Genomic DNA, 24237 nt, shown 5'->3' with positions numbered 1-24237 from the left:
CCCCCCACCGCCGACTTTTTTTTCCCCAAAGATAGTTTAACTCCCCAAGATGTTCTTTAAGGAGAATTCCATTGCCTTGGGGGATTTACCTTTATCTCCCTGGAATGCCCTTCCTGCCCCACACTGAGCTCTGGTTCTTGCTTGAACAGCACATATACTAAAGTTGGAACGATAGAGAAGAAAACTGACTCTTGACTTTTGATCTCTCAGTGATCAGAGCACCTGTCTTTGACCAGATATACTCTTGGCCAAGAAATCAGGGAAGGAGGCAATGGATCAGGGAGCAAGTGACCCTAAAGTATGCCCCCCACTTCCTAATCTCAACTCGTTGTAATCCCATTCTGCTTGCTCAACCATCTAAGGATTGATATCACAAAAACCTGTTGTGCCAAGGAGTCATAGAAAATACCACTCTTCACCATAGCTATTCAGAGTATAAGAAAGGGGTATATGTTCTAATCCCTGAGTCCTGCTTTACTACCTGTTTTTCCCACCTGAGCCTAGAAATTAAACTAAGAGAGCCACATAAATAAGTCTTTATTGAAAAAATATATAATTCCTTATAAATATAATAAATAATCCTCTCTAGACTTCTGTCATGAGGATAAATAATACCAAAATTTCTCTACCCACCTAATAAATAAGCAACTTTGTCACAGATCAACATCATAAGTCAGTCAGTACTGGTAATTTTTCAACATGCAAATCTTTTAGAATTAATGGACTAATTAACGTGGCTCTTAGCTGTCTGGGCTGATAGATGCATCTTGTCATTGCTGAACCTTGGAGATGTGGGTGTCATCTTTAAGCTGTTGGCTTTAGGGGCTCAGGGTTGCTGCTCCATGGGCAAAGACCCGGGCAGCTACAGCTACAAAGGACTGGAGGCTGCGAAGGATCTTGAAGCGGAGAAGGAGGCGCTGCCATGGCTGGCTTGGAGTAGGGCTGGGAGTCTCTTGAATCTCCCAGGACTGACCCTCAGGCTAAAAGGACACAAGGCATAGTTAGAAAGGATGCTAGATTCTTAGTTCCCAACCTCTGTCTCTGACACTGCCTAACTCCCCATCCTCCAGGCCCCAGGTTCATACCTGCAGGAGTTGGCTGAGGCCCACTAGGGAGGCATGAAGCTGGCCCACGGGGCCATCAGGGAGTAGAGAAGGTTCCCCTGTGAAAATGTCTGAGCCCAGCAGCTTCTCATAAAAAATCAGACCCTGGTGGATCCTTTGCAAGCAGAACTAGGGAGAGAAGAAAACAATTTAAAAATATGGACACTTCTTACTCAGTTCACTTATGATCCTCTCAGGTCTTTATCATTCTCAGACACAACTTCTAGTTCACCATAAGACCCAGTCCTCTCTCCCTTATGGCCCAGCGTCATCCTTAGTAGTACCTGACTGTTGTCCCTGAGTCCTTGGGGATCACAGCCATCCTCACACTGGATATGGGGAACATCATTTGTAGTTTCCTCATCTCCCTCTTCTCTTAGTAGATCCTGGAATGGAGCAGGGGGATGGAGAAAATGAAGTAAGTACTTTTGAATCCCACTGGACTCTGAGGCCCATGACTCTCCCAGCAATCTCAGTCTCTGTCCTCTCATTCCCTGATGGCATTCAACAGTAGCTTTCACCAGAGCCTGAAGCCTTAGAGGGCTTGGAGAGATTCCTGTTTGGTCCCAGGGGTTGAACTCACCATATGTCCCACTGACGGATGTGCATTCCAGACCAGCAAGCAGAGCTTCTGTGAAAGCTGCTGACACTGATCCCAGGCAGGGTTGCTGCTCCCAGGCACAGCCCGGCCCTGAGCAGTCCAGGGAAGCAGCAATAGCAGCACCACAGCTCTGCTCCCTAGCATCTTGTTGCCTGTTTCTTAAATCTGGCTGCTTCTGCGACCTGCACCAGTTCTTGTGGAATCTCTGCCTACTTCCCTTTGCTCTGAGCCTGATTCTCTGGTTCTCGTTCTCTCTGTTGTTCTCTCTGTTCTGTGCTGCTTCTTGTTTTTCTCTTTGTCTCTGAGTCTCTTTTTAAGGTCCCTGCATTTTAAGGCCCGCCCTACATTAGCAGGTGACTCATACCAGGTGGGATTCCCCTCCCTGCATCATCTCCCTCTGTGGAGAGCCCAGGTATATGGCCTCAGTTCCAGGGGAAATGAGTAGTGAGGTTGCTGTGGCTAGAGGCCTAGGATGGGACACATGTGTGTAATGCTCTCCAGGAATTGAAATGGCTGTAGAAGGCAGGGAAGTTAACGAATATTTAAATTAGTCTGGTCTCAAATTCCTTCCTGTTTAATCTGTTTCAGATCTTTTTGCCTCTCAAAGCTTTATCCTTACTCCACCCTAATCTAATTTCCTCACTTCCTCTTGCCTGAGGAAAAACCAAAACAGAAATAGTCATTCATCTTCCAATAGGATGGTGAGCTCCGTTTGAAATGAAGTTTGGTTCCTACTTGATGTTTGCTATCTAAGAATAAGGGGTTTCTTTTTCTCCATTGGAAACAGTGTTATTTTCACTGGGTGGCCCTGGTTTCATAGGAGAGAACGGACACACAAAGGTAATTTGTGACCTGGGAAGCCATATAAGGACAGTGTAAGGTATTATTGCTCCACTTCAGGTCTCACTATGGACAGCACTTTGGGAAAAGCCACCTGATTTTTCAACCCACTTAGTGGCTCACGATACATGGGTTTTGTGGGATTGAGATGATGATTTTTTTCCAGCATACTGTAAGCATGGACTGGAATTCTACCTCAGACACTCCAGCCTTCAGCCCCTACCCCATGGTTAGAAAAGTCCAGTTCTGTGTGGTTGAAGGTACACAGTGACAATGACCCTGGCTGGTCCTTCAGTTTGTTGCATACACGGGTAAAATCCACTGACGCTGATTTGCTGATTTCATCACCCTCCCTGATGCAACACCCAGGGAAACAGCTGAGTGTGAGCTTGGGTGTGGGAGTGGAGGGTGGTCTGAAGCTGGGACAGCCCCAGCCCCAGTGGAGGGTCCCAGAACAATCTGGACGTCAGAATGAGGCCATAGGTGATCACACAGCTGGCTCTCAAAGCCTCCCTAAGTTGACTCTTTTTCTCTGAGAAACTTGCCCTCAATAGAATTATGTAACTTCTGGTTCAAATATTATAATTCTGTGGGAAGTCCACCCTTTGGATGAAGCATTCTGGCATCTAAGAATTAGCTCAGTTTGGGGGAGAAATGGTTTGCCCTTCTATATATACAGTGGACATAAATGGAATAAAGAAATTGGAAGGAGGAGGACAGGAGAGTTTATCTTACTTTGTACAGTGCCTCCTATACTCTTCTCACTTTTTGTCCCCATACCTGGAGTCCTAAAAGATAGGAAATGAGCTGGTGGTGTGGCTCAAGTAGTAGAGCACCTGCCTAGCAAACTCAAAGCCCTGAGTTCAAACTTCAGCACAGCCAAACAAACAAAAGGAGATGAAAGGTGAAGAGGAAAGGAAGTAGAGCCGTGGGGAATGGGATGACAGGATTAAGGGTGAGGTGGAAGCACAGGCCTCTGCCTCTCTTTCACTTCCTGATGCTGTAGCAGTTGGGTAGGAAGCAAGGTTGGTGGGACAGTTGTGGGACTGTTGTGTAGCAGGAACTACTTCCACGTCTGACCTGGAGCGCTAAGAAGTCCTTGACTGACGTCAGCTGGACCTCACCGTTATGCAAATTCACAAGACACTCCTGGGCAGGCCTTTCCAGTTGAGTGCTCAGATTCCAAATCCAGTTAAAAGTTCTCCCAGGTGGTTAATAACAATTGCTAATAATGATGGCTAACATATATCCAACTCTCACTTTCCGCCAAGTCTAAGCACTTTACACATTTTTAACCCATTTAATTCTCACAATGAGGTAGGTACTAATGAAACCAGAGTTTTGGACCCAAGGCCTAAACTCCTGAGATTCCATTTGTCAGGTCCAGCCATCCTCTCCTAAATGACAAATAAAAAGGCATGATGAAAAGGGAGAGAAAGGAAGTTTATTATGTGGCTTGGGACATGCCTTGGGAAGAGACAGAGGAAGCACTCAGCTCAACCTCAGCCATTTTCCAGGGTACAGACATGGGCTATAGGTTTAAAATAGACAAAAGAACTGAGGGCAGGGGCCAAAGATATGCATAGTTAAGACTTGCGGAGCCCACAATCTTGGTAAGGCAGGTGGTCTGGTCCAGTTTTGGGAAGTTATCACCTGGAGGGAGTAAGCTGATTCCTGTTTGAGAGGATTACTCTGGTTTGGGATGTGAATTGTTCTCACTGGGAGGGTGAGTTCCAGGTGGCTCTGGTTCCTTGTCATAAAGATATTATCAGTTCTGTCTTTTCTGGAATCCAAGGTGATTGCAAAGTGACTGTAAAGAGAATGGCTTAGAGCAAAGACATACAAAATGGAGGCAGGGATGCCAAGCTTCTCCTGTTTTTAGTTCATTTGTAAGCCCAAGTAAGAAGTCAGTGCTCTTCAGCAAAAACAATTTGAGTGCCTTTTACACTAATTACTATCCCCATATTACAAGAGATGGAGGTAAAGAGGTTAAGTAATTTGCCAGAGACCACAGAGTTACAAAGTGCCTGGAAATGCACTGCAGACAATCTGGCTTCAGATTCTGGACTTTTTTTAGGGGGTTGGAGGGGGGCAGCATTGAGACAAAGTCTCACTGTTGTAGCCCAGGTTGGCCTTGACCTTTCTATCCTTCCGATTCAAGCAGTAATTCATGCTTGGATTACCAGCATGTACCACACCTTCCTCAGATTTTATATTTTTAATCACTGGATTATAGTGGAGATAATGAGGAGACTCAAGTGTGCCTTAATTTATAAAGTAGCCTATTTAGGCCAGTATGTCAGACTCTGTAACTCTCATGGGTCTGTGAAGTCTTTCTCAATTATAAGTCTTCAATATGGAAATTTCTAAGTTTAGGTCTCTTAGCACCTACCTTTTTCAGAGATTTTTAAGTCTAAGGACCTAGGAAAAATCACATCAGTTTGAGAGACCCTCTGGGTTAAGGTCTTTTTCTCTTAGTCTAGGACCTCTGAGTCTGGGAAATCTGAAATCCTGTCCTTTCCCTTCTTACCTTTGTTGGTGCTGGGGAATCGAACCCAACGTCTTACGTATGCTAGATGAACACTCTACCACTGGGCTGTAGCCGGTGAGGAATTTCTTCCACAGGAGTTCTTTTATATGTCCTTTAGAAACAGTAATGACAGCTGAATTTAAGTGCCCCATACACCTCGCAATCTAGATCCATCCCAAAGCAATCTAAGCTCACAGTTGGGCCCCAAGAAACCTCCAGAATGACTGTTCTTCTTAAATGTCTCTATTTACTGTACTCATCTCTTCTGAGGAATAACGGCCAGTTCCACCAGCGAGGGGAATTTGATAGCCAGGGGGTCGTGTTCCCTGGGAATATTACAAGAGGCCTCTCGGAGGGGACCCCACAGATGGGAATTTCAGATGGATGCCTTTAGAATCGTAGAAAATGTGGCCACTTGAGCCGAGTCAGTAGTCAAGACTCCCGCTTCCTTTTTCTCTCCCATATCTAGAAATCATAGGAAATGTCAGCGAGTTTCGGGGACACAGGGTCAGAGGTGGCGGGGTGGCTCACAGGAGCACCGCCGGCCGGGAAAGGGGGTGACTAGGCCACACTGGGAAGTTACAGAGAGCCTGAAAGTTAGGTTTCCAAGATTTAGGACTAATTTTGTTTAAGAAAAAAAAAAAGGGGGTTACTTTTTACAACACCAACTAAATCCGCGTTTGTCCCTGTCGGCGCCCCGTAACCTTGTTTTTGCCTAGCTCTTGCGTCACACGCCTTTTCCCAGTGCCTGTACCTGGCTCCTTCTGATTGGTTTAGACGCTCCCCAAACTCTTGCTGATTGGATGCGGCGCCTGGCAATTCGAAGTCCCCCTCACCATAGGTTAGGTTGAGCTACAGGCGCGGGGGAGAACTGGGGAAACTGGAATTCCCGCGGAGCTGACGGCGCTTGCTTTCCCCCTACTTGTTTTAACTCCACGCGCTCCAAAATATCCGCCATGGAGAAATCTTGGTAATGACCCATCCCCCGTAAGCATCCCAGGAACACATCTGACCCTTGCCCGAATCCCTCCCTTCCCCGCCACTGGGGGAGAATTCTGGGTAACCAATTTCTCTGGTTACACCAGAGAATTCTGGGTAACTCTGTTTTCATCACCTTTCCCTTACCTCTTGAATGGTGACTGGCCCTTGTGTTACTCTCCCCCACCAGAATCCTGGGTAATTCTTGTAGAGAATTCTGGGAAACTGACTTCCCTTCTTCTCACTGCCCAATCCCTTCCACCCCCAGTTCTAGGAAACAATTACCTCAACTCTCTCCAACCTCCTCAACCCGCCCTAATACCTCCTTCCTTTACCTGGTGGTTCATGGTTGAACCAGGCAAATGAGCAGGAGAAAGGGAAGCCAAGGATTAGGTTAGTTGGTGGGGTGGTAGGGAATACAGAGGGTCTAGAAGAGGAGAGTAAGGGGCTACAGTTCTTTCACCTCCATCCTACTGCCTATCTCCCTTCTGCCTGTTTCAGTCTCCGCATCCCTTCTGCCTGCCTCATTGCCCTCCTACCCACGCAGTCTACAAGTACCTGGGCCTACCCCTGACTGAGTTACCTCTTTCCCCTTGCAGGCCAGGATGTCCATTCTAGGCTCACTGGTGCTGTCCTGCTGAAGGCTGGGTCAAGCATCTCTACAGGAACTGTGGCAAGGGAGGGTGTGACACAGGTCTAATCAGCTGCCATCATCATCATGAACTTTGAGGGTCTGGACCCTGGACTGGCAGAATTTGCCTCAGCCATGCATTCAACCCTGGACCCTGTCCTGGATGCCCACTTGAACCCAAGTCTGCTACAGAACGTGGAGCTGGACCCAGAGGGAGTGGCCTTGGAGGCTCTTCCTGTGCAGGAGTCAGTGCACATAATGGAAGGTGTCTACTCTGAGTTGCACAGCGTGGTGGCTGAAGTGGGTGTACCTGTGTCCGTCTCCCACTTTGATTTGCACGAGGAGATGCTGTGGGTGGGGAGCCACGGGGTAAGAACCATATCTCTTTGAGAGGTGAAAGGACATTTTGGAGGTCTTTATCTGGTCTTTGCCTAAGAATGGCTGCTTTTCAGTTAGTCAGCTGAGTTGAAGTGTTGAGAGTTAACTGAATCTCTTAAGTCAAACCAAGAGGAGAGGGGTGGAGGAAGAACAGGGAAGTCCAGGGTCCAGGCAGGAGTTACATAGGTATTTACTTTCATAAGGCTATGATTTGCACATTCCATGTTTTGTTTTGTTTGTTTTTGAGACAGTTTTACTATATAGACCAGGCTGGCCTCAAACTTGTGATTCTCCTGCCTCAGCCTTCTGAGTGCTGGGATTATAGGTGAGCATGACTACACATGGCTCCATCCCATGTTTTGGTTACCTATACTCATCACTTAGTCTGTAGTTATCCAAATCTAATCTCTAATGACCCTCCAGTGTTTTCCATTTCTATAATTATAGAATATTTAATGAATGTTTATGCATACTTACATGGAATCATTTTGTCTTCTCTAGCTAGTTTTAGTCTATCAGAGGAGTTATAATTTTTTTTAAATCTGTATCCATAGGATATGAAACCAAAAGGTTTTTTTTTTTTTTTTAAAGGAATAATATGCTAACTTTGATTTACTTATTTACCTTTCACCGGGTATTTTTCCATTAGAAGGAATAAAATTTGTCAGATTCATTCAGTTCAGTAGGCAGTGTCTACTGCTGTGCTAGGCACAGGGAATAAAATTGAGTAAAACATAGTCCTTATCTTCAAGTAGTTCCCAGGACAGTTAGGGGAAGCATACAAATAAATGAATTTATGGTACTAAGTGCAGATGTAAAAATATCTACTGGGTGTGCTATAGAGTGCATGGAGAGTGTCAGAGAGGGTCTCCAGGGATTAAAGACACCTGAACTGACTTTTTTTATATTTTTGGTGGTACTGGGATTTGAATTTGGGGCCTCACACTTGCTAGGCAGTGCTCTACCACTTGAGCCACTCCACTAGTCCATTTTTTCATGTTGGGTATTTTCTTGATAGGGTCTCTAGAACTATTTTCCCCGGCTGGCTTCAAACCAAGATCCTCCTGATCTCTGCCTCCTGAGCAGCTAGGATTGCAGCCACCAGCACCCAGCCTGAACTGACTCTTTGTTTGTTTATTTATGTATGTATGTATGTATGTATGTATGTATGTATGTATGTTATGGTACTGGGGTTTGAATTCGGGGCTACATCTTGAGCCACTCCACCAGCCCTTTTTTTAATGGGTTTTTTTGAGATAAGGTCTCGAGAATGATTTGCCTGGGCTGACTTCAGAGATCCTCCTAATTTCTGCCTCCTGAGTAGCTAAGATTATAGGCATGAGCCACCAGCACCTGGCTTCTTGACTACTATTTTTTCTTTTTCTTTTTTTTTTTTTGGTGGTACTGGGGTTTGAACTCAAGGCCTCATGCTTGCCAGGCAGGCATTTTACCACTTGAGCCATTCCACCAGCCAGAATTGAAAAATGAATAGGAATCAGGTAAAGGAGAGGGGAAAATGCTGTATTAGCATAGGATAAACACACACACACACACACACACACACACACACACACATGCACACAATTATTACATGCCTAAGTCATAGGAATTTTGGGCTGTCAATAAAGTTTTTCGTTTTTGTTTCCTAAGTGTTGGGATCAAACCTAGGACCTCACACATACTAGGTAAGTGCTCTACACTGAGCTATATATCCCCAGCCTTCTCAACCAGTAAGCACCTACTAGGTGCCAGAGCCTGATTTAGGGTTTAGATTTGAAATAAGTAATAAAAACAAAATCTGTAAATAATACATGAGGTGCTGATTAGTACTCTTAAGAAAAAAACTGGAATAAGGGTGTTGAGGTAATGAAGAATGGAGATGTTATTGTCTTAGACAGTTCATCACAAGAATTCTCTCTGATAAAGTGTCTCTTTTTGGTTGCTGGGGATTGAACCCAGGGCCTGCATTCTACCAGTGAGCTACATCCCTAAAGGCACATGAGTATAGAGACCTGGATGGAGGCCAGATCCTGCTGATGGGAGGGAAGGAGCTATGTAGATAGCTCTAGAGAATTTCATACATTATGTTAAGCTCTAGAGAACTTTATATGCTTTGTTAACCTAAGACTTGTTCCTTTAGGCCACTGAAGGGTTTTTATTTGGAATGACAAGGTCTGGTTTGCTTTCTAGGTGGACTGTTGAGGTAGCAGTATAGAGTTTGATTTAAGGAGGATGAGACAGGACTCAATGAGATCAGTTTGCAGGCTAATGTACTGGTTCACACAAAATATGATAAAGGTCTGAAGAAAGCACTATAGAGATGGGCATGTAAGAAAGATTTAGGAAGTAAAATAAATAGGACTTGATTATCAAATTTATTTGGTCAGTAGGTAGATCATGGTACTACAGAGAATATAGTAAAAATTGAAATGGGGTACAAATGGTGATTTTAATTTACAACGTAATGAGTACGAGGCTTTCATGGGATGTCTAAGGAGAGATGCTTAAAAAGTATTTGGATGGGGAGTGGGGGAGGGGGAAAAGTATTTGGATGCATTAGTCTGAAGCTTGAGGAGTGGTCTGGGCTAGGGAAAGAAATAAGGGTTCATCAGCTTTAGGATGGATGGTTAAAACTTTGAGTATGGCTGGGCGTGGTGACTCATGCTTATAATCCCAGCTACTTGGGAGGTGGATGTAGAAGAATCTTGGTCTAAGGGCAGTCTGGGCAAAAATGTGAGACCCTATCTGAAAAATAACTAAAAGTAAAAGCACTGGGGATGTGGCTCAAGTGGTAGAGCACAAGCTTAAGGCCCTGAGTTCAACCTCCATTACCACCTTCACCACCACCACCAACAAAGAAAACTCGAAAGTGTATAAGATTACCTCTGAAAATAAGTAGAGTGAGAAAATACTAGGTTGGGAACAGCCATATTTCAAGAATGATCAGAAGTACAGCACAGCTGGAAGCCACCCACAGCACAGCTGGGTGCCGGTGGCTCACCCCTGTAATCTTAGCTACTTGGGAGGCTGAGTTTGGGAAGGTTGGGAGGTCAGTCCAGGCAAATAGTTGAGACTCCATCTCCAAAATAACCAGAGTGAAATGGACTGGAGGTGTGGTTCAAGTGGTAGAGCACCTGCCTAGCAAGTGTGAAGCCCTGAGTTTAATCCCAAGTCCCACCCCACCGCCCCCCGAAAAAAACAAAGCAGGTATGAACTGAAAAAAGGAGTGAATGATAACACAGAAGGTAAGGGAGGGATGTTTCACATTCTCTTTCTATTCTAACTTGTGACCCACAGCATCCATTTTCCAGTTGACTGGTAGAGATTAAAATAACTCTGAACCCAGGCATGGTGGTGTGTTCCTGTAATTCCTGCACTTGAGAGGTTGAGGCAGGATGATCTGAGTTTGAGGCCAGTCTGGCTACAAAGTGAAATTCTGTCTTTAAAAAAAAATTTAAAAAGCCAGGTGCAGTGGCTCATGCCTGTAATCCTAGCTACGCAGGAGGCAGAGATCAGTAGGATTGTGGTTTGAAGCCAGACTGGGCAAATAGTTGGTTGACCCTATTTTGAAAAAACTTATCACAAAAAAGGGCTGGTTGAAAAATTAGAGATAAGGGCAAAATAGTTTCTGCTGGGTAGTGAAGGGGTGGGAGGGAGAGGGAGGGGATGGGGGCGGGGGGGGCTAAGGGAGGAGGTGGGGGAATGGGGGAGAAATGACCCAAACATTGTGTGCAAATATGAATAATAAATAAATAAATAAATAAATAAATAAATAAATAAAAGGGCTGGTTGAGGGGCTCAAGGTGTAGGCCCTGAGTTCAAACCCCAGTACTGCAAAAAAAAAAAAAAAAAAAACAGACTTGAATATGGAACATAAAAAAGCCAGATGACCAGGGGAGGATCAGGCCATGTCTCTGGCTTTCTGAACAAACACATCTCTTAATCAAATGAAGCATTTCTATTCAGCAAGGTCATTGTAAGGATAAAATAAAGTTTACAAAAGTATTTTGTAATGTATTAAATAAAAGTACTTGGGCCAGGTATACTGGGGAGGCTGAGATTGGGAGGATTAAGGTTTGAGGCCAGTCCAGGAAAATAGTTTGTGAGATGCCCCCCCACCCCCAATCTCCAAAATAACCAGAGCAAAATGGACTAGAGGTGTGGCTCAACTGGCACAGCACCTGCTTAGCAAGCGTGAATCCCTTAGTTCAAACCCCAAACTCACCAAAAAAACAAAAAACAAAACTTGGTAATACATTAAACAAAAGTACTTTGTAGTGCATTAATGTATGGCAATATAATAATGATCTTTTTTGTCTTTATCACTATAGTTGATTGGTCCCTAGCTGTATGCCTTAGTTGCTCCTAGCCAGAAAGGACAGGCAAGAAAGAAGGAAAGCTGAGTAGTGCCCAGTTCCTAAACAGTATCTGAGATGGCTCTGTCCTTCTACTCAGGATGTCTCTGTTGTCTTTGTCACCTACAGGGCCATGCCACTTCATTTTTTGGACCAGCCTTGGAGCGCTACTCATCCTTTCAGGTCAATGGCAGTGATGACATTCGGCAGATCCAGAGCCTCGAGAATGGTATCCTTTTTCTCACCAAGAACAACCTCAAGTATATGGCCCGTGGGGGCCTCATTATATTTGATTACTTGTAAGTGGCTTTTCAGCTCTGGACGGGGAAAGAGGGAAACTCATAGTGTAGGAAGGCTAAAGGATTGGCAGCTTGATGAGATCTTGGCTTGAGGGCCTTTCCTGTCTCACACAGGCTGGATGAGAGTGAGGATATGCATAGTCTCCTGCTGACTGATAGCAGCACTCTACTTGTTGGTGGGCTGCAGAACCATGTATTGGAAATTGATCTGAACACTGTCCAGGAGACTCAAAAGGTACAAGCCTGACTTGGACACAAGAAAGACCCATGCAGGGTGTGAAGTCATGTTCTTGAGATGTGACCTCTCTGTTCCTTTGCATTGTGAGAAAAGTCATTCTTATCATGGGTTTTTACTGCTTCCTTCTCCAGTATGCTGTTGAGATACCTGGAGTCACCATTATGAGACAGACAAATCGCTTCTTCTTCTGTGGCCACACATCTGGCAAGGTGGTGAAGTTCCATTTCTTCTCCTACCACAGGGCCCTGTTTCACTAGATACCTGTTCAGTGTCTGCTTTCCTTAGTTGTATTGGAGATGGATGAGAGGAATGAATTAACTTCTTGCTCAGATAGTTATTCTATGAGATTTTCTTACATCCTAATGTTTTCTGCAGCTAGGTGCCTTGAAGGCAAAAGGGTAAACCACAGTTCTTTTGGGGGTTCCTTCTAGCTATTGGCCTCTCTTTTTTTTTTTTTTTTTTTTTTTTTGTGGTATTGAAGTTTGAACTCAGAGCCTATACTTTGAGTCACTCCACCAGCCCATTTCTTTTTTTTTAGTGGTTTTTTGAGATAGGGTCTCATGAACTGTTTGCCGGGCTGGCTTTGAACCACAGTCCTCCTGATCTCTGCCTCCTGAGTAACTAGGATTACAGGCGTGAGTCATCAGATCCCAGCTCTTTTTGCATTTTCTTTGCTCCAGCTGTCCATATCCTAGCACCTTATATCCTTTGGTAGGGACCTCAGAGGGTTAGGCAGGTGGCAGGGATTCTTTCTGATAACAGAGTTATCTCTTCTTTAGGTTTCCCTAAGAGACCTCCGTAGTTTTAAGGTGGAGCATGAATTTGATGCCTTCTCAGGGAGTCTGTCAGATTTTGATGTACATGGCAACCTATTAGCTGCCTGTGGATTCTCCAGCCGCCTCACTGGCCTGGCCTGTGACCGTTTCCTCAAGGTGTATGATTTGCGCATGATGCGTGCCATCACACCACTTCAAGTACATGTGGATCCTGCCTTCTTGCGCTTCATCCCTACATACACTTCTCGTCTTGCTATCATCTCCCAGTCAGGTATGAAGGGGATGTAGAATTGGGTAGGAGAGGTCAGTGAGCAGAGGTGAACTAGACACAGAAGGAATATTCTCTTGTTGGGGAAAGAAGTAACCTTTCATTAGGGTCCTAGGGTTTGACTTAGCTTGGTAAGAGATGAGAGCTTTTATTTTTTTTCTTTGGATGTGAGGAACATAAAAAACAAAAATAGAATAAGCAGAATAACTTGAGAGTTGCTCTCTTCTGGTAGCATCCTGTGGTTTATGGGAGGGCATCAGATGGCATTCTGTCTGTGTATAGGCATGAACTTGGGGTCCTCCTAACCTTGATGTTAGAATAGGGTAGAAAAGGAATAAAACAATGTCTCCTTTTCATTTTCTAGGGCTCAGTGGGTTTGTTTCTTCCTCTGTCCTAGGGCAGTGCCAGTTTTGTGAGCCTACAGGCCTGGCCAACCCAGCAGACATTTTTCATGTGAATCCTGTGGGACCTCTGCTAATGACATTTGATGTGTCAGCCAGCAAGCAGGCCCTGGCATTTGGAGATTCTGAGGGCTGTGTGCACCTATGGACTGATTCCCCTGAGCCTTCCTTTAACCCCTACTCCCGTGAGACTGAGTTTGCTTTGCCCTGTCTTGTGGACTCACTGCCTCCTCTGGACTGGAGCCAGGACCTGCTGCCTCTTTCTCTCATCCCGGTTCCACTCACCACTGACACACTTCTCTCTGATTGGCCTGCTGCCAACTCCGCTCCAGCACCCAGGTTGTACCTCACCTCTGGGCCAAAAGGAGGGAGGGGGAAAGGGCCAAGATGCCAGAATCTTGGCATCTAGTAACAGCTAGTCCTGTTATTATTCTACTACTTCCCTGATTTTTGTCTACTTCCAGTATTTCCTTTTTTTTTTCTTCCCCCCCTGGACTTTTGGGGGTTGTGGAGAGCATGGGTAGATAACAGTACCTTTGAGCCCTAGAACTATACTGGATTGTAGGCGAGCACCACCTGTGGATGCAGAGATTCTGCGCACCATGAAGAAAGTGGGCTTCATTGGCTATGCACCCAACCCCCGCACCAGGCTGCGCAATCAGGTGTGTTCAGAGGGGAGAGGGTTAGCCCCACCCTAGCTCACTGGTGTTTCATTCCCCTTTGGGGGGGCCTACTGAATTAAAGGAGCTATGGTTTTTGTTAGGAAGGATTCAGAGACATAGAAGATAGGGTCTTTGCCCTTAGGGGTTTAGTATTTTGTTGAAGATAAGATGAATAGCCACATCAGAAATTATTTACATACTGTTGTTAAATACCAAAGAAACGTTATAAGCAATCAGTGTGCTAGAGCTGTTCAGGGGAAATGTTTCTCTAGGCTGGAGTGGTCAGGGATGGCATAATAAGTGGACGTTGAGCTAGAAAGGCAGGATTTGGGTAAAAAGATGGTCATGGAAGAGAATATTTAAGATGAGAAAATAGTGTTATTGACGGTCTTGAGGAGTCAATGGAAAAGCATGTTGGGGGAACTGAGAGTACAGCTGTCTGACTGGAGCAGCAGTTATATTGAGAAACAGTGAGAGGTTAAGGTTAGAGGGGCCATGTTGTGAAGCCTTGAATACCAGTGTGTACTGGAAGAAGTAGTACACTGAAAGCAGCATTCTGGGATGTTAGTTTGGTAGCTGGACAGAGTGAATATAGGGAGCTCAATGTGGAAACCATCACACTTGCTCTGCTATGATGTAATATCGAGGTAGCAGTAGGAAAAGGACTGGGGATGTGGCTTAGGTCGTAGATCGCCTGCTTAGCAAACATGAGGCCCCGAGTTCAAACTTCAGTAGCATAAAAAAAAAAGCTGGATGTGGTGGTGCACATTTGTAATCCCAGCACTCTAGAGACTGAGACAGAAAGATCACAAATTCAAAACAAAGAAGAAAGGAAAGCAGGGAGGTATGCTGGAACACTGTAGAAATAGAATGCCTAGGACTTGGTTGCTGTTTTGATGTTGGGATAAAAGTGAGGGGGGAAGCCAAAGATAATTAAGATATCTAACAGAGGTACCTCTTTTTTAAAACTCTAGATTCCTTACCGACTAAAGGAGTCAGACAGTGAATTTGACAGCTTCAGCCAGGTTACTGAGTCACCAATAGGGCGTGAAGAGGAGCCACATCTCCACATGGTTTCTAAGAAATACCGCAAGGTGCTGGGGCACTCCAAGGCAGGAACCCTATGGGATGTGGGGAAGCATGCCCTGGGAAGGGGGTCATATGAGAAGGGATTGAAGTACTCAGTCAAGAAGTCTTCACCTACCACTCAGGACCCAGGAGGGAGGGAGGAGTAGTTATGGCTACTGGGAAGATTTAGGGGACTCTTAAGATGTCTTTGTCCTGCTCAGACTGTTTCTACCCCAGGTAACCATCAAATATTCCAAGCTAGGGCTGGAGGACTTTGACTTCAAACACTACAATAAGACCCTGTTTGCTGGATTAGAGCCCCACATTCCTAATGCCTACTGTAACTGCATGATCCAGGTAAAGGCTGCGTATTCCTAGGACTTGAACATGCCTACTGCCTTTCTTCCCTGTTGCCGCTTAACCCCTACTCTGCTATTTCTAGTACTCCTCAACCAAACCCATTGTACCTTGGCCTCATCTATCATTCTTTCTTGCCTCCATACCTTTAAGTCTCCTCTGTGAGCTCCAGTGCTTCAGTGGGGTGCTGCTTTGTATTTTCCAACAGCTTAATTCCCCATCTTTTCTTCCTCTCCCAGTTTATTGTACCACTTCTGCTTTTTCCTTCAGGTGCTCTATTTCCTGGAGCCTGTTCGCTGTCTAATCCAGAATCACCTTTGCCAGAAGGAGTTCTGTCTGGCATGTGAGCTGGGCTTCCTCTTTCATATGTTGGACCTTTCTCGCGGTGACCCTTGCCAGGTCAGTGCTTGGAGATCGGGGACATTTAAAATGGAAGGGGAAGAGAAGTGCAAATGCTGTGCAAATGGCCACAAAAAGAGAAAATAACCCCTTTCTATCAACATACCTTTTCCAGGGCAGTAATTTTCTTCGAGCATTCCGTACTATTCCAGAGGCCTCAGCCCTTGGTCTGATCCTGGCTGATTCAGATGAGGCATCAGGCAAGGGCAATCTGGCAAGGCTCATTCAGAGGTGGAATCGTTTCATTCTCACTCAGTTGCACCAGGATATGCAGGAGCTAGAAGTACCCCAGGCTTATCGAGTTGCTGGAGGCAGGTATGGAATTGAACAGGCACAGTTAAAAGCCAGCATGACAGGACAGGCCCCTGTGGGACTTGAAGCATCTTCTAACTCCCTTAGTGTGCATATATTGCCCTCCCACTCTTAGCAGCTTTTGTTCATCGGGGGACTCTGTCATTGGGCAGCTATTCAACTGTGAGGTGGAAAACTGCAGTCTCTGCCGCTGTGGCAGTGAAACCGTGCGAGCCTCATCTACCCTGCTCTTCACACTCTCCTACCCTGAGGGTAGCAACTGTGGTATACCCTGAGGCTGGGTTGGGAAGGCTCCCCTAGAGATGTCTTGTAACATCGTGGAGGGGTGTTGGGAGGCTCATTGTGGGTAGAGAGGAGAACCTGGAGTGAAGTATCCAGTTTCCCCTCAGATAAAACTGGGAAGAACTATGACTTTGCTCAGGTGCTGAAGCGAAGCATCTGCCTGGAACAGAATACACAGGCCTGGTGTGACAACTGTGAGAAATACCAGCCTACGGTGAGTGGGTATTGGACAGGACTAAAGTCCTGTCATGTTGGGGACAAACATGTTCTCATCTGGGGCTGGCTGTGTCAGTGCTGCCATCCAGGGATCAATAGAAAGGGCGAACCAACCCCATTTTGAGGCTTCAGATCCAGGTTTTACTGATCCTGTCCAGGATTCTTTCTCTATAGACTCCCCTCTTGTTTATTTCATCCTCTTAGATTCAGACCCGCAATATCCGCCACCTGCCAGATATTCTTGTGATTAACTGTGAGGTGAACAGCTCAAAAGAGGCTGATTTCTGGAGGATACAGGCTGAGGTAAGGACCAGGGCTGGTAACGGGGCTTTCAAGAAGTACTTCTTATTTTTATTCTTCTTACTTCCATATATCATGTTCTTAAGGAATCAGGTATCTTTCCCTTTGTATTCAGGTTGCCTTCAAGATGTCAGTCAAGAAGCATGGTGGGGAAATCAAAAACAAGGAATTTGCTTTGGCTGATCGGTAGGTACTGTCTTGGGAGCTGTCAAAGGATTGAACTACTCAGTGGCTCCTCAGTTCATTGGCTAGATCTCTTCAGAGCATCTTTCCAATTCTTCTGTACTGATAGGAAGGACCTAGGGAATCCAGAGGGTTTGCTGTTGTGTCCCTCCATTGAGGAACTGAAGAATGTCTGGCTTCCTTTTTCCATTCGTATGAAGATGACCAAGAACAAAGGACTGGATGTTTGCAATTGGACTGATGGGGATGAGATGCAGGTTGTTGAAAAACTGGGAAGAAGAAAGGGAATAAGAGAGAGAAGTCAGGGTAGAAGGTGAAGCAGGGCAGGGGGAAGGTGGAACTTAGTAGAGGAAAAAGGAAGGAATAAGGCCTAGTATTTACCAGTTGTGGGATTACAGAATAACTCAGTTTAGTGTTGGGAGTCATAGATGGGCTAGGATGGAGATAACCCACCCTGGTTCCCCATCGCCTGTACCCCCTCCTTCCTGTCCTCTATCCCCATCCCCCTTCCTCCCTCATCCTTAAACTTAGCTTAGCAGCCTGGGTACCCCCCTCACAGTGGGGCCCAGCCAGGGCAGAGGAGGAGCATGGTGTCTATGTGTATGACCTGATGGCTACTGTGGTACACATCCTGGACTCGCGCACAGGGGGTAGCCTGGTGGCTCACATCAAAGTCGGAGAGACTTACCACCAGCGCAAGGAGGTGAGTGAGGTGATACAGGGCAAGGAAATTCCTGGGGTTGGCCATAGTGGAGTCCTGGGTTTGTCCTGGAGACTTGGCAGAGTGATCCAGTATCATTTTGTCATCAGCCTTTCTCTGTATCTGCATAGGGTGTTACTCACCAGCAGTGGTACCTCTTCAATGACTTTCTTATTGAACCTATTGATAAGGTGAGTTGCTGAGTTGCAACATGTTCCATTCCCCCTTTCATCTCCTGTGGGTTTGTTTTTGTTTTTTTTTGTTTTTTTTTTTGTGGTACTGGAGTTTGAACTCAGAGCCTCACACCTGCTAGGCAGGCACTCTACCATTTGAGCCACTCCGCACCACCAGCCCTTTTTTGTGTGAGAGTGTGTGTGTGTGTGTGTGTGTGTGTGTGTGTGGCGTATTTTTGAGATAGGGTCTTGCTTTTTGCCTGGGCTGGCCTTGAACCTTGATCCTCCTGATCTCTTCCTCCTGAGTAGGTAGGATTACAGGTGTGAGCCCCCAGCGCCCTGCCTTCATCTCCCCTTTTGCTAGCACCCTCATCCTTAGGGAGGATGTCTGGCATACTTGTAGAATGCCAGGCATATTCAAGAGGGAAGGAAGTGAGGGAAAGATCCTTGGGAATAAAGATATTAGCAGAATTAAAAATAGCACTTGAGTCCTGGCCTCTGTCTGACTTGGGGAAAAGGAAAAAAGGACACGTGCATAGGCTATAGTGCTTTTTCATAACACACAGACACATTTTTAAGCCACAAGTTACAAAGGCAGTTTGACTACAGTTTTTCTGTTTCTGTTTCCGATTTACCACAAACTTTAGGTACAACAAAATTCAAAGGGTCTCATTTTACCTTCTTACAATGTTAGGGGCTTTCTGGAGAATAAAGAAAGGATTTGCAACATGTGTTTAAGAAGTATCAAGTCAGGCAAGTGGCTTACGCCTGCAATCCCAGTACTAGGGAGGCTGAGACAGGAAGATCGAGAGTTTAAGGCCGGCCTGGGCTATGTAGCAAGACCTTGTCTCAAAAAAAAAGTAGTCAATATGATTTATGCTGTAAGCTGTTGAATATTAGGGGAGCAGGGGAATAGAGAAAGAGTAAGAAGTAATAGAGTAGGTTAATCTGGTTAAAGCACGATATACACATCTGAAATACTGAATCGAAACCCCCTTGAACAATCAATATACCCTTAAAAAAATGAGGGGCAGGAAGGTAAAACAGGTCCTGTCCAGAGGTGGGTACCAATGGGACTGGGGAATGTAAACAGAGAAGGTGAAGGAAGGCAAATATGGTAAATGTGTTTTGTATTCATGTATGAAAATAGAACAATGAAACTTGTTGAAATTGTTCTAAGATGGTGGAATGGGGGGATGAGGGAGAATGATGGAGGGGGTGAATCTAAGATATATAGAAACACATAATGTTAATGTCACAATGTATCCCTTGCCCCCCCACATAAATATTATATGCTAATTTAAAAAAAGATGACAACATTTCAAGATCATTCATTGCCAGGTTCTTAACTGGGATTAGAGTAGTAAGAAAAGCTCTCTCCCTTTTTTTCCCTCTGTATCCCCACTTACTTTTGATTCAACAGACCTGGGGTAGATGCAGACACTTTTCAAAACCTTCCTAATGGATCACACACACATAAAAGCTCCTGCATAATCTTAACAATTGATCAATACTCTACTTGTGTCTACCTTAGAACAATAGCAATTTACAGAGCTAAAGCAATCTCTGAACTGTCCCTGTCAAGCTGTCATGATTTTATCTTCATAAAGATAAAAGTGAAGCTGGGTGCCAGTGGCTCACGTCTATAATCCTAGTTACTTGGGAGGCTGAGATCAAGAGGATCAAGGTTCGAGGCCAGCCTGGACAAATAGTTCTCAAGACTCCCATCTCTAAAATCAGAGCAAAATGGATTAGAGGTGTGATTCCAGTGGTAGAGCACCTGCTTTGCAAGAGTGAAGCCCTGAGTTCAAACCCCAGTCCCACCAAAAAAAAGATAGAGGTGAAATAAAAAACAATCAACATGGCTATTTTTCCCCCAGTGCTGGGGATTGAACCCAGGTCTTTATGCATGTGAGGCAAACACTCTACCATTGAACTACTTCCAACTCTTTGCTTTTTTTCTTCTCTAGCATGAAGCTGTGCAGTTTGACATGAATTGGAAAGTACCTGCTATCCTTTATTATGTCAAAAGGAATCTCAATTCCAGATACAACCTGAACAGTAAGTGTTGCAGGGTATGGGCAGTTTAAATTGGACTTCCAGAAGAAATCTGAGAATAGTTTTAGTGTTCAATATTGGTAACTACTGCTCATATTTCCAGGATGCTAAAGACAGACCTGCTTATCAGACCTTAAATTTAGAAGCTGGAAAGCTTGAGAGTGGAATGGGGAAGCAGGTGAAGGTGAAAGTCTGGTCATAATGGTTTAGATTATGATTTTGAGTCTAAATATTCTTATCCCCAAGTGACAGTCTCTTTTCTTTTGCAGATGAGCTCCTTATTAAGTCTCTATTTGGTATTTTTAAACTATAGTCTCTCTTATTTTTCTGGATTTTCTAAGCTAAGATCCAAAGTAAAGATCTTTTTTTTCTGTCATCTCTAGATTTTTTTTCTTGGAATATTTGGATTTGAACTCAGAGCCTTGAGCTTGCTAGCAGGCGCTCTACTGCTTGAGTGACTCCACCAGCCCCTTGACATATTTCTTGAATTTTTTTTGTGTGTGTATACTGGGGCTTGAACTCAGGGCCTACACCTTGAGCCACTCCACCAGCTTGTGAAGGGTTTTTTCAAGATAGGGTCTCAGAATTATTTTCCCCAGGCTGGCTTTGAACCTCAATCCTTCTGTTCTCTGCCTCCTGAGTAGTACTTATAGTGTGAGCCACCGGTGTCCGGCTCTTGAATATTTTTTTATTTGATCTACTCTGTTTACCTGGATAGGTAGTTTATCAGATATGATCTTTCTACTTAATGCTTTGATTATTGAGAAATCACATTGTAGACTCAGAGTCTCTGATGATCCATTTTGGGCTTCTTTTCCCTAGTCAATTCCCTCTCCCTAGCCCTTTGTCCTGTCCATTTTCCCTTTCAGTCAAGAACCCTATTGAGGCTAGTGTGCTGCTGGCTGAAGCCTCACTAGCACGGAAGCAGCGGAAAACACATACTACCTTTATTCCATTGATGCTGAATGAGATGCCACAGGTTGGGGACCTGGTGGGCCTTGATGCTGAATTTGTCACCCTTAATGAGGTAACCAAGACCAGAAGGATGGGACAGTGAAACAGAACTCTGAGTCCATTAGGGATTGTAAACATTTCTCTGATGTCTTCATTAACTTTTGACACATAGGAGGAAGCAGAGTTACGCAGTGATGGTACCAAGTCTACCATTAAACCAAGCCAGATGTCAGTAGCACGGATCACCTGTGTTCGGGGTCAGGGGCCCAATGAAGGTATCCCCTTCATTGATGACTACATCTCTACCCAGGAGCAGGTATTAAGATATGCAGGTGTTAGTGAGGCAGACCCTGTGCTTATATAGTGTGCTTGAGAACCCAGGGAAGAGTGGTTAAGAGGAGACTCTACACCTCACATCCTGAGTGAATTTTCCTTTTCTTTATTCCTAGGTAGTGGATTATTTGACTCAGTATTCGGGTATAAAGCCAGGAGACCTTGATGCTAAAATTTCCTCCAAGCATCTCACAACTCTCAAGTCTACCTACTTAAAGCTTCGTTTTCTCATTGACATTGGAGTCAAGTTCGTGGGTCATGGCCTGCAGAAGGACTTCCGGGTCATCAACCTCATGGTTCGGGCAGGGTATATATTGTGGTTTTAGAGAATGGGAAATTACGAATCCCCTACCTTATGACTCTCACTCTTTTATTCCTGCCAGGTGCCCAAGGACCAAGTCCTTGACACTGTCTATCTGTTTCACATGCCCCGCAAACGAATGATTTCCCTGCGATTTCTTGCTTGGTACTTTCTGGGTAAGTTGCTCTGCCTTGCAGGCCCCTGAGGTGCTGATTAAGAGTAGGAAAAAGTCCAGGTGCTGTTGGCTCATCCTGATAATTCTGGCTACTCAGGAGGCAGAGATCTGGACTATTGTGATTCCATATCCCTGGGCAAAAAAGTTTCTAAGACCTCCATCTCAGTCAATAAAAATCTGGGCATGGTGGCATGTGCCTGTCATCCCAGCTATGTGGGAAGTATAAATAGGAGGGTTGTGGTCCAGGCCAGCCCTGGGAAAAAGGGAGACCCTATCTCAGAAATAACCAGAGGGAAAAAAAAAAGGGGCTCTGGAGATGTGGCTTAAGCAGTGGAGCACCTGCCTAGCAAACAGGAAGCCCTGAATTCAAACCCCAGTACTGCCCCTTCCCCCCCAAAAAAAGTAGAAAATGTGTTGAAGGACAAAGGGGGCGTTGGGGAAGGCCTTTAGTTAATGGTAAGAGTTACTAATGGTTTTAGCCTGTAATGGTTCATGCCTGTAATCCTAGCTACTCAGGATGCAGAGGTCAGGAGGATTGTAGTTTGAAGCCAGCCTAGGGAAGTTGTTCGCGAGACCCTATCTTGAAAATAAAAAAGGGGAGGTGGAATGGCTCAAGTGGTAGAACACCTGCCTAGCAAGTGCCAGGCCCTGAGTTCAAGCCCCAGTACTGGAAAAAAAAAAAGTTACTAATGGTTTTAATTAGCTTTGATATCCCTTCTGTGCACTAGAGAAGGTGTTTGACTCTTTTTCTTAAGGGAAGGCATTTTTTTTTTTTCTGTGAATCAGAATAGGAGTAGCGACATGTTCCTACCTCCTTTTGCTAGTTTCCAAACTATTGGACTTCTGCTTATCCCAGACTTGAAGATTCAAGGGGAGACCCATGATAGTATTGAGGATGCCCGCACAGCTCTTCAACTCTACCGAAAGTATCTGGAGCTAAGCAAGAATGGCACTGAGCCTGAGTCCTTCCACAAGGTGCTCAAGGGTCTTTATGAGAAGGGACGAAAGATGGACTGGAAGGTGCCAGAGCCTGAAAGCCAGACAAGTCCCAAGAGTAAGGCCTGGGATGGGACAAGGGAAACTGAGCTGGGTAGGTTTTGATTGCATGTATAGACATTGTATGCACCACAATAGTAATTATGATGATAACTCTACTACCCCTGCCTTATACTTGTGAAACATTTAACAGTTTACAAAGCATTTAAGCTTCAGTGCTTCAGTGAAATACATTTTATTATTGAAACTCTCCAGTGATCCAAAGTCTCATCTTGCCTAATTCTAAAATGTTTGGGGAAGGTCCATACCATGCCTTCTTTTCTCTTGCATTTTTCTTTCATAAGAGGTATCCCAGGGGCTAGGGGTGTGGCTCAAGTGATACAGTGCCTGCTTAAAAACCATGAGGCCTTGACTTCAAACCCCAATACCACACACACACACACACACACACACACAAAGATATCCCAAGTGCTTTTTTCTTCACTCACCTTATGAGTCATGATCTTGATTTTGTCTCTGACAGATGCAGCTGTTTTCTCCTCAGTGCTGGCACTCTGACCTGCCTTCTCCCTTCTGTGTTTTGTGGCCCCATGTTGGCTTTACCTGTCCACTTCCAGAACTGGACTGCTCAGGGTCTACAGATGGTGCTATTAAATAGAACTGGCATGCAACAAAATTGTTGCATAGGTTCTAGGAGCCAGAGTCCTTCATCATCCATTGCAAAACAGTGGGCGAGAAACAGCCTAGAATTGACCTAGATGGAAAGTAATTGGTATTATTAATAAATATCCTGGGTGATTTACATCTAGGCAAAGAAGCTCCTGGAACCAAAACCCTCACTTCCTAGCTGGCTAGGGACTAAAGTCTCAGATTGTGACAGGATATAACAGGAGCTGCAGACTTACCTCAAAGTTGCAACTAGTTGAGGGACAATGTCTGGGGAGACCAGCCTGAAGAATCTTAGTGGCTCAAGCAAACCAGTGTTGCCAACACCGTTGCCAAAGGAGACTTTGGGTCCTGGAGGAAATTTAGCTGCTAGCATCATTCCTGCTGACAGCAGAGAAGCATCGGTCTTCCATTCACTCTGTCTTGAATTTATTTTTTTTAATTTTGTTTTAAATCGCATGTTTTGTAAAATAAAAATATTTTTGTCTGTCTCTCAAGAGAACTGCTACTGTGGGAGTTCTCTGATTTCAGCCCTCTTTATTTTGGCTTCACCTAAAACTAAAGTTGTGTTCAGATCCCTGTCTAGAAATGAAGGTAAAGTGCTAGAGTTCAAAATTACAGATTTAAGAGGAGTATAGTTATGTTTCTTGTGCACAACCTTAGGTTTTTGCCTTACTTGCCTAGTACGCTAAGGTCAGATTGTG

The 24237-nt window shown here is 44.9% G+C and overlaps 2 protein-coding genes across 22 annotated transcripts; one reads left to right on the top strand and one right to left on the bottom strand.

Annotated features, from left to right (window-relative positions):
• Positions 1-522: 522 nt before the first annotated feature.
• Il23a (interleukin 23 subunit alpha) lies at positions 523-6329 on the bottom strand. 7 transcript variants are annotated; one of them, XM_074083653.1, is made up of 6 exons: positions 6200-6329; positions 5075-5186; positions 1687-2026; positions 1388-1489; positions 1086-1232; positions 523-980 (listed from the first exon to the last, which is right to left on the bottom strand). In XM_074083653.1, the coding sequence occupies exons 3-6, from the start codon at positions 1846-1848 to the stop codon at positions 819-821; spliced, it is 573 nt and encodes a 190-aa protein (XP_073939754.1). In that variant the 5' UTR covers positions 1849-2026; positions 5075-5186; positions 6200-6329; the 3' UTR covers positions 523-818. The 7 variants fall into 7 exon arrangements, with proteins under 7 accessions (XP_073939754.1, XP_073939753.1, XP_073939752.1 ...); XM_074083652.1 differs by lacking the exon at positions 6200-6329 and adding an exon at positions 5829-5963 and having other exon boundaries at positions 1687-4354; XM_074083651.1 differs by lacking the exon at positions 6200-6329 and adding an exon at positions 5728-5810 and having other exon boundaries at positions 1687-4354.
• Positions 6301-24035, top strand: Pan2 (poly(A) specific ribonuclease subunit PAN2). 15 transcript variants are annotated; one of them, XM_074083628.1, is made up of 26 exons: positions 6301-6445; positions 6652-7052; positions 11546-11715; positions 11830-11950; positions 12085-12162; positions 12733-13000; positions 13395-13737; positions 13946-14060; positions 15035-15154; positions 15366-15485; positions 15756-15884; positions 16000-16199; positions 16312-16460; positions 16586-16692; positions 16899-16997; positions 17110-17180; positions 17257-17434; positions 17737-17880; positions 18009-18068; positions 20021-20111; positions 20978-21135; positions 21235-21378; positions 21512-21691; positions 21779-21872; positions 22728-22961; positions 23391-24035. In XM_074083628.1, exons 2-26 carry the CDS (start codon positions 6771-6773, stop codon positions 23423-23425), a joined length of 3690 nt encoding a protein of 1229 aa, XP_073939729.1. In that variant the 5' UTR covers positions 6301-6445; positions 6652-6770; the 3' UTR covers positions 23426-24035. The 15 variants fall into 15 exon arrangements, with proteins under 15 accessions (XP_073939729.1, XP_073939743.1, XP_073939739.1 ...); XM_074083642.1 differs by lacking the exon at positions 6301-6445 and having other exon boundaries at positions 6771-7052; positions 13964-14060; positions 16315-16448; positions 17287-17434; positions 22728-22925; XM_074083638.1 differs by lacking the exon at positions 6301-6445 and having other exon boundaries at positions 6771-7052; positions 13964-14060; positions 16315-16448; positions 17287-17434.
• The last annotated feature ends 202 nt before the right edge of the window (positions 24036-24237 follow it).

Source organism: Castor canadensis, chromosome 8 (assembly GCF_047511655.1).
Source record: "Castor canadensis chromosome 8, mCasCan1.hap1v2, whole genome shotgun sequence".
Lineage (NCBI taxonomy): Eukaryota > Metazoa > Chordata > Mammalia > Rodentia > Castoridae > Castor > Castor canadensis.
This window is presented reverse-complemented; position numbering and strand designations above follow the sequence as displayed.

Excerpts from the sequence above, each read along its gene's own strand:
- Il23a (XM_074083653.1), bottom strand. The coding sequence starts at position 1,848 with ATGCTAGGGAGCAGAGCTGTGGTGCTGCTATTGCTGCTTCCCTGGACT. Across the intron at positions 1,490-1,686 it reads ATCCGTCAGTGGGACATATG|GATCTACTAAGAGAAGAGGG; the intron begins GTGAGTTCAACC and ends GCTCCATTCCAG. Across the intron at positions 1,233-1,387 it reads GACTCAGGGACAACAGTCAG|TTCTGCTTGCAAAGGATCCA; the intron begins GTACTACTAAGG and ends TTCTCTCCCTAG.
- Pan2 (XM_074083628.1), top strand. The coding sequence starts at position 6,771 with ATGAACTTTGAGGGTCTGGACCCTGGACTGGCAGAATTTGCCTCAGCC. Across the intron at positions 13,001-13,394 it reads TGCTATCATCTCCCAGTCAG|GGCAGTGCCAGTTTTGTGAG; the intron begins GTATGAAGGGGA and ends CCTCTGTCCTAG. Across the intron at positions 21,136-21,234 it reads AATTTGTCACCCTTAATGAG|GAGGAAGCAGAGTTACGCAG; the intron begins GTAACCAAGACC and ends TTTGACACATAG.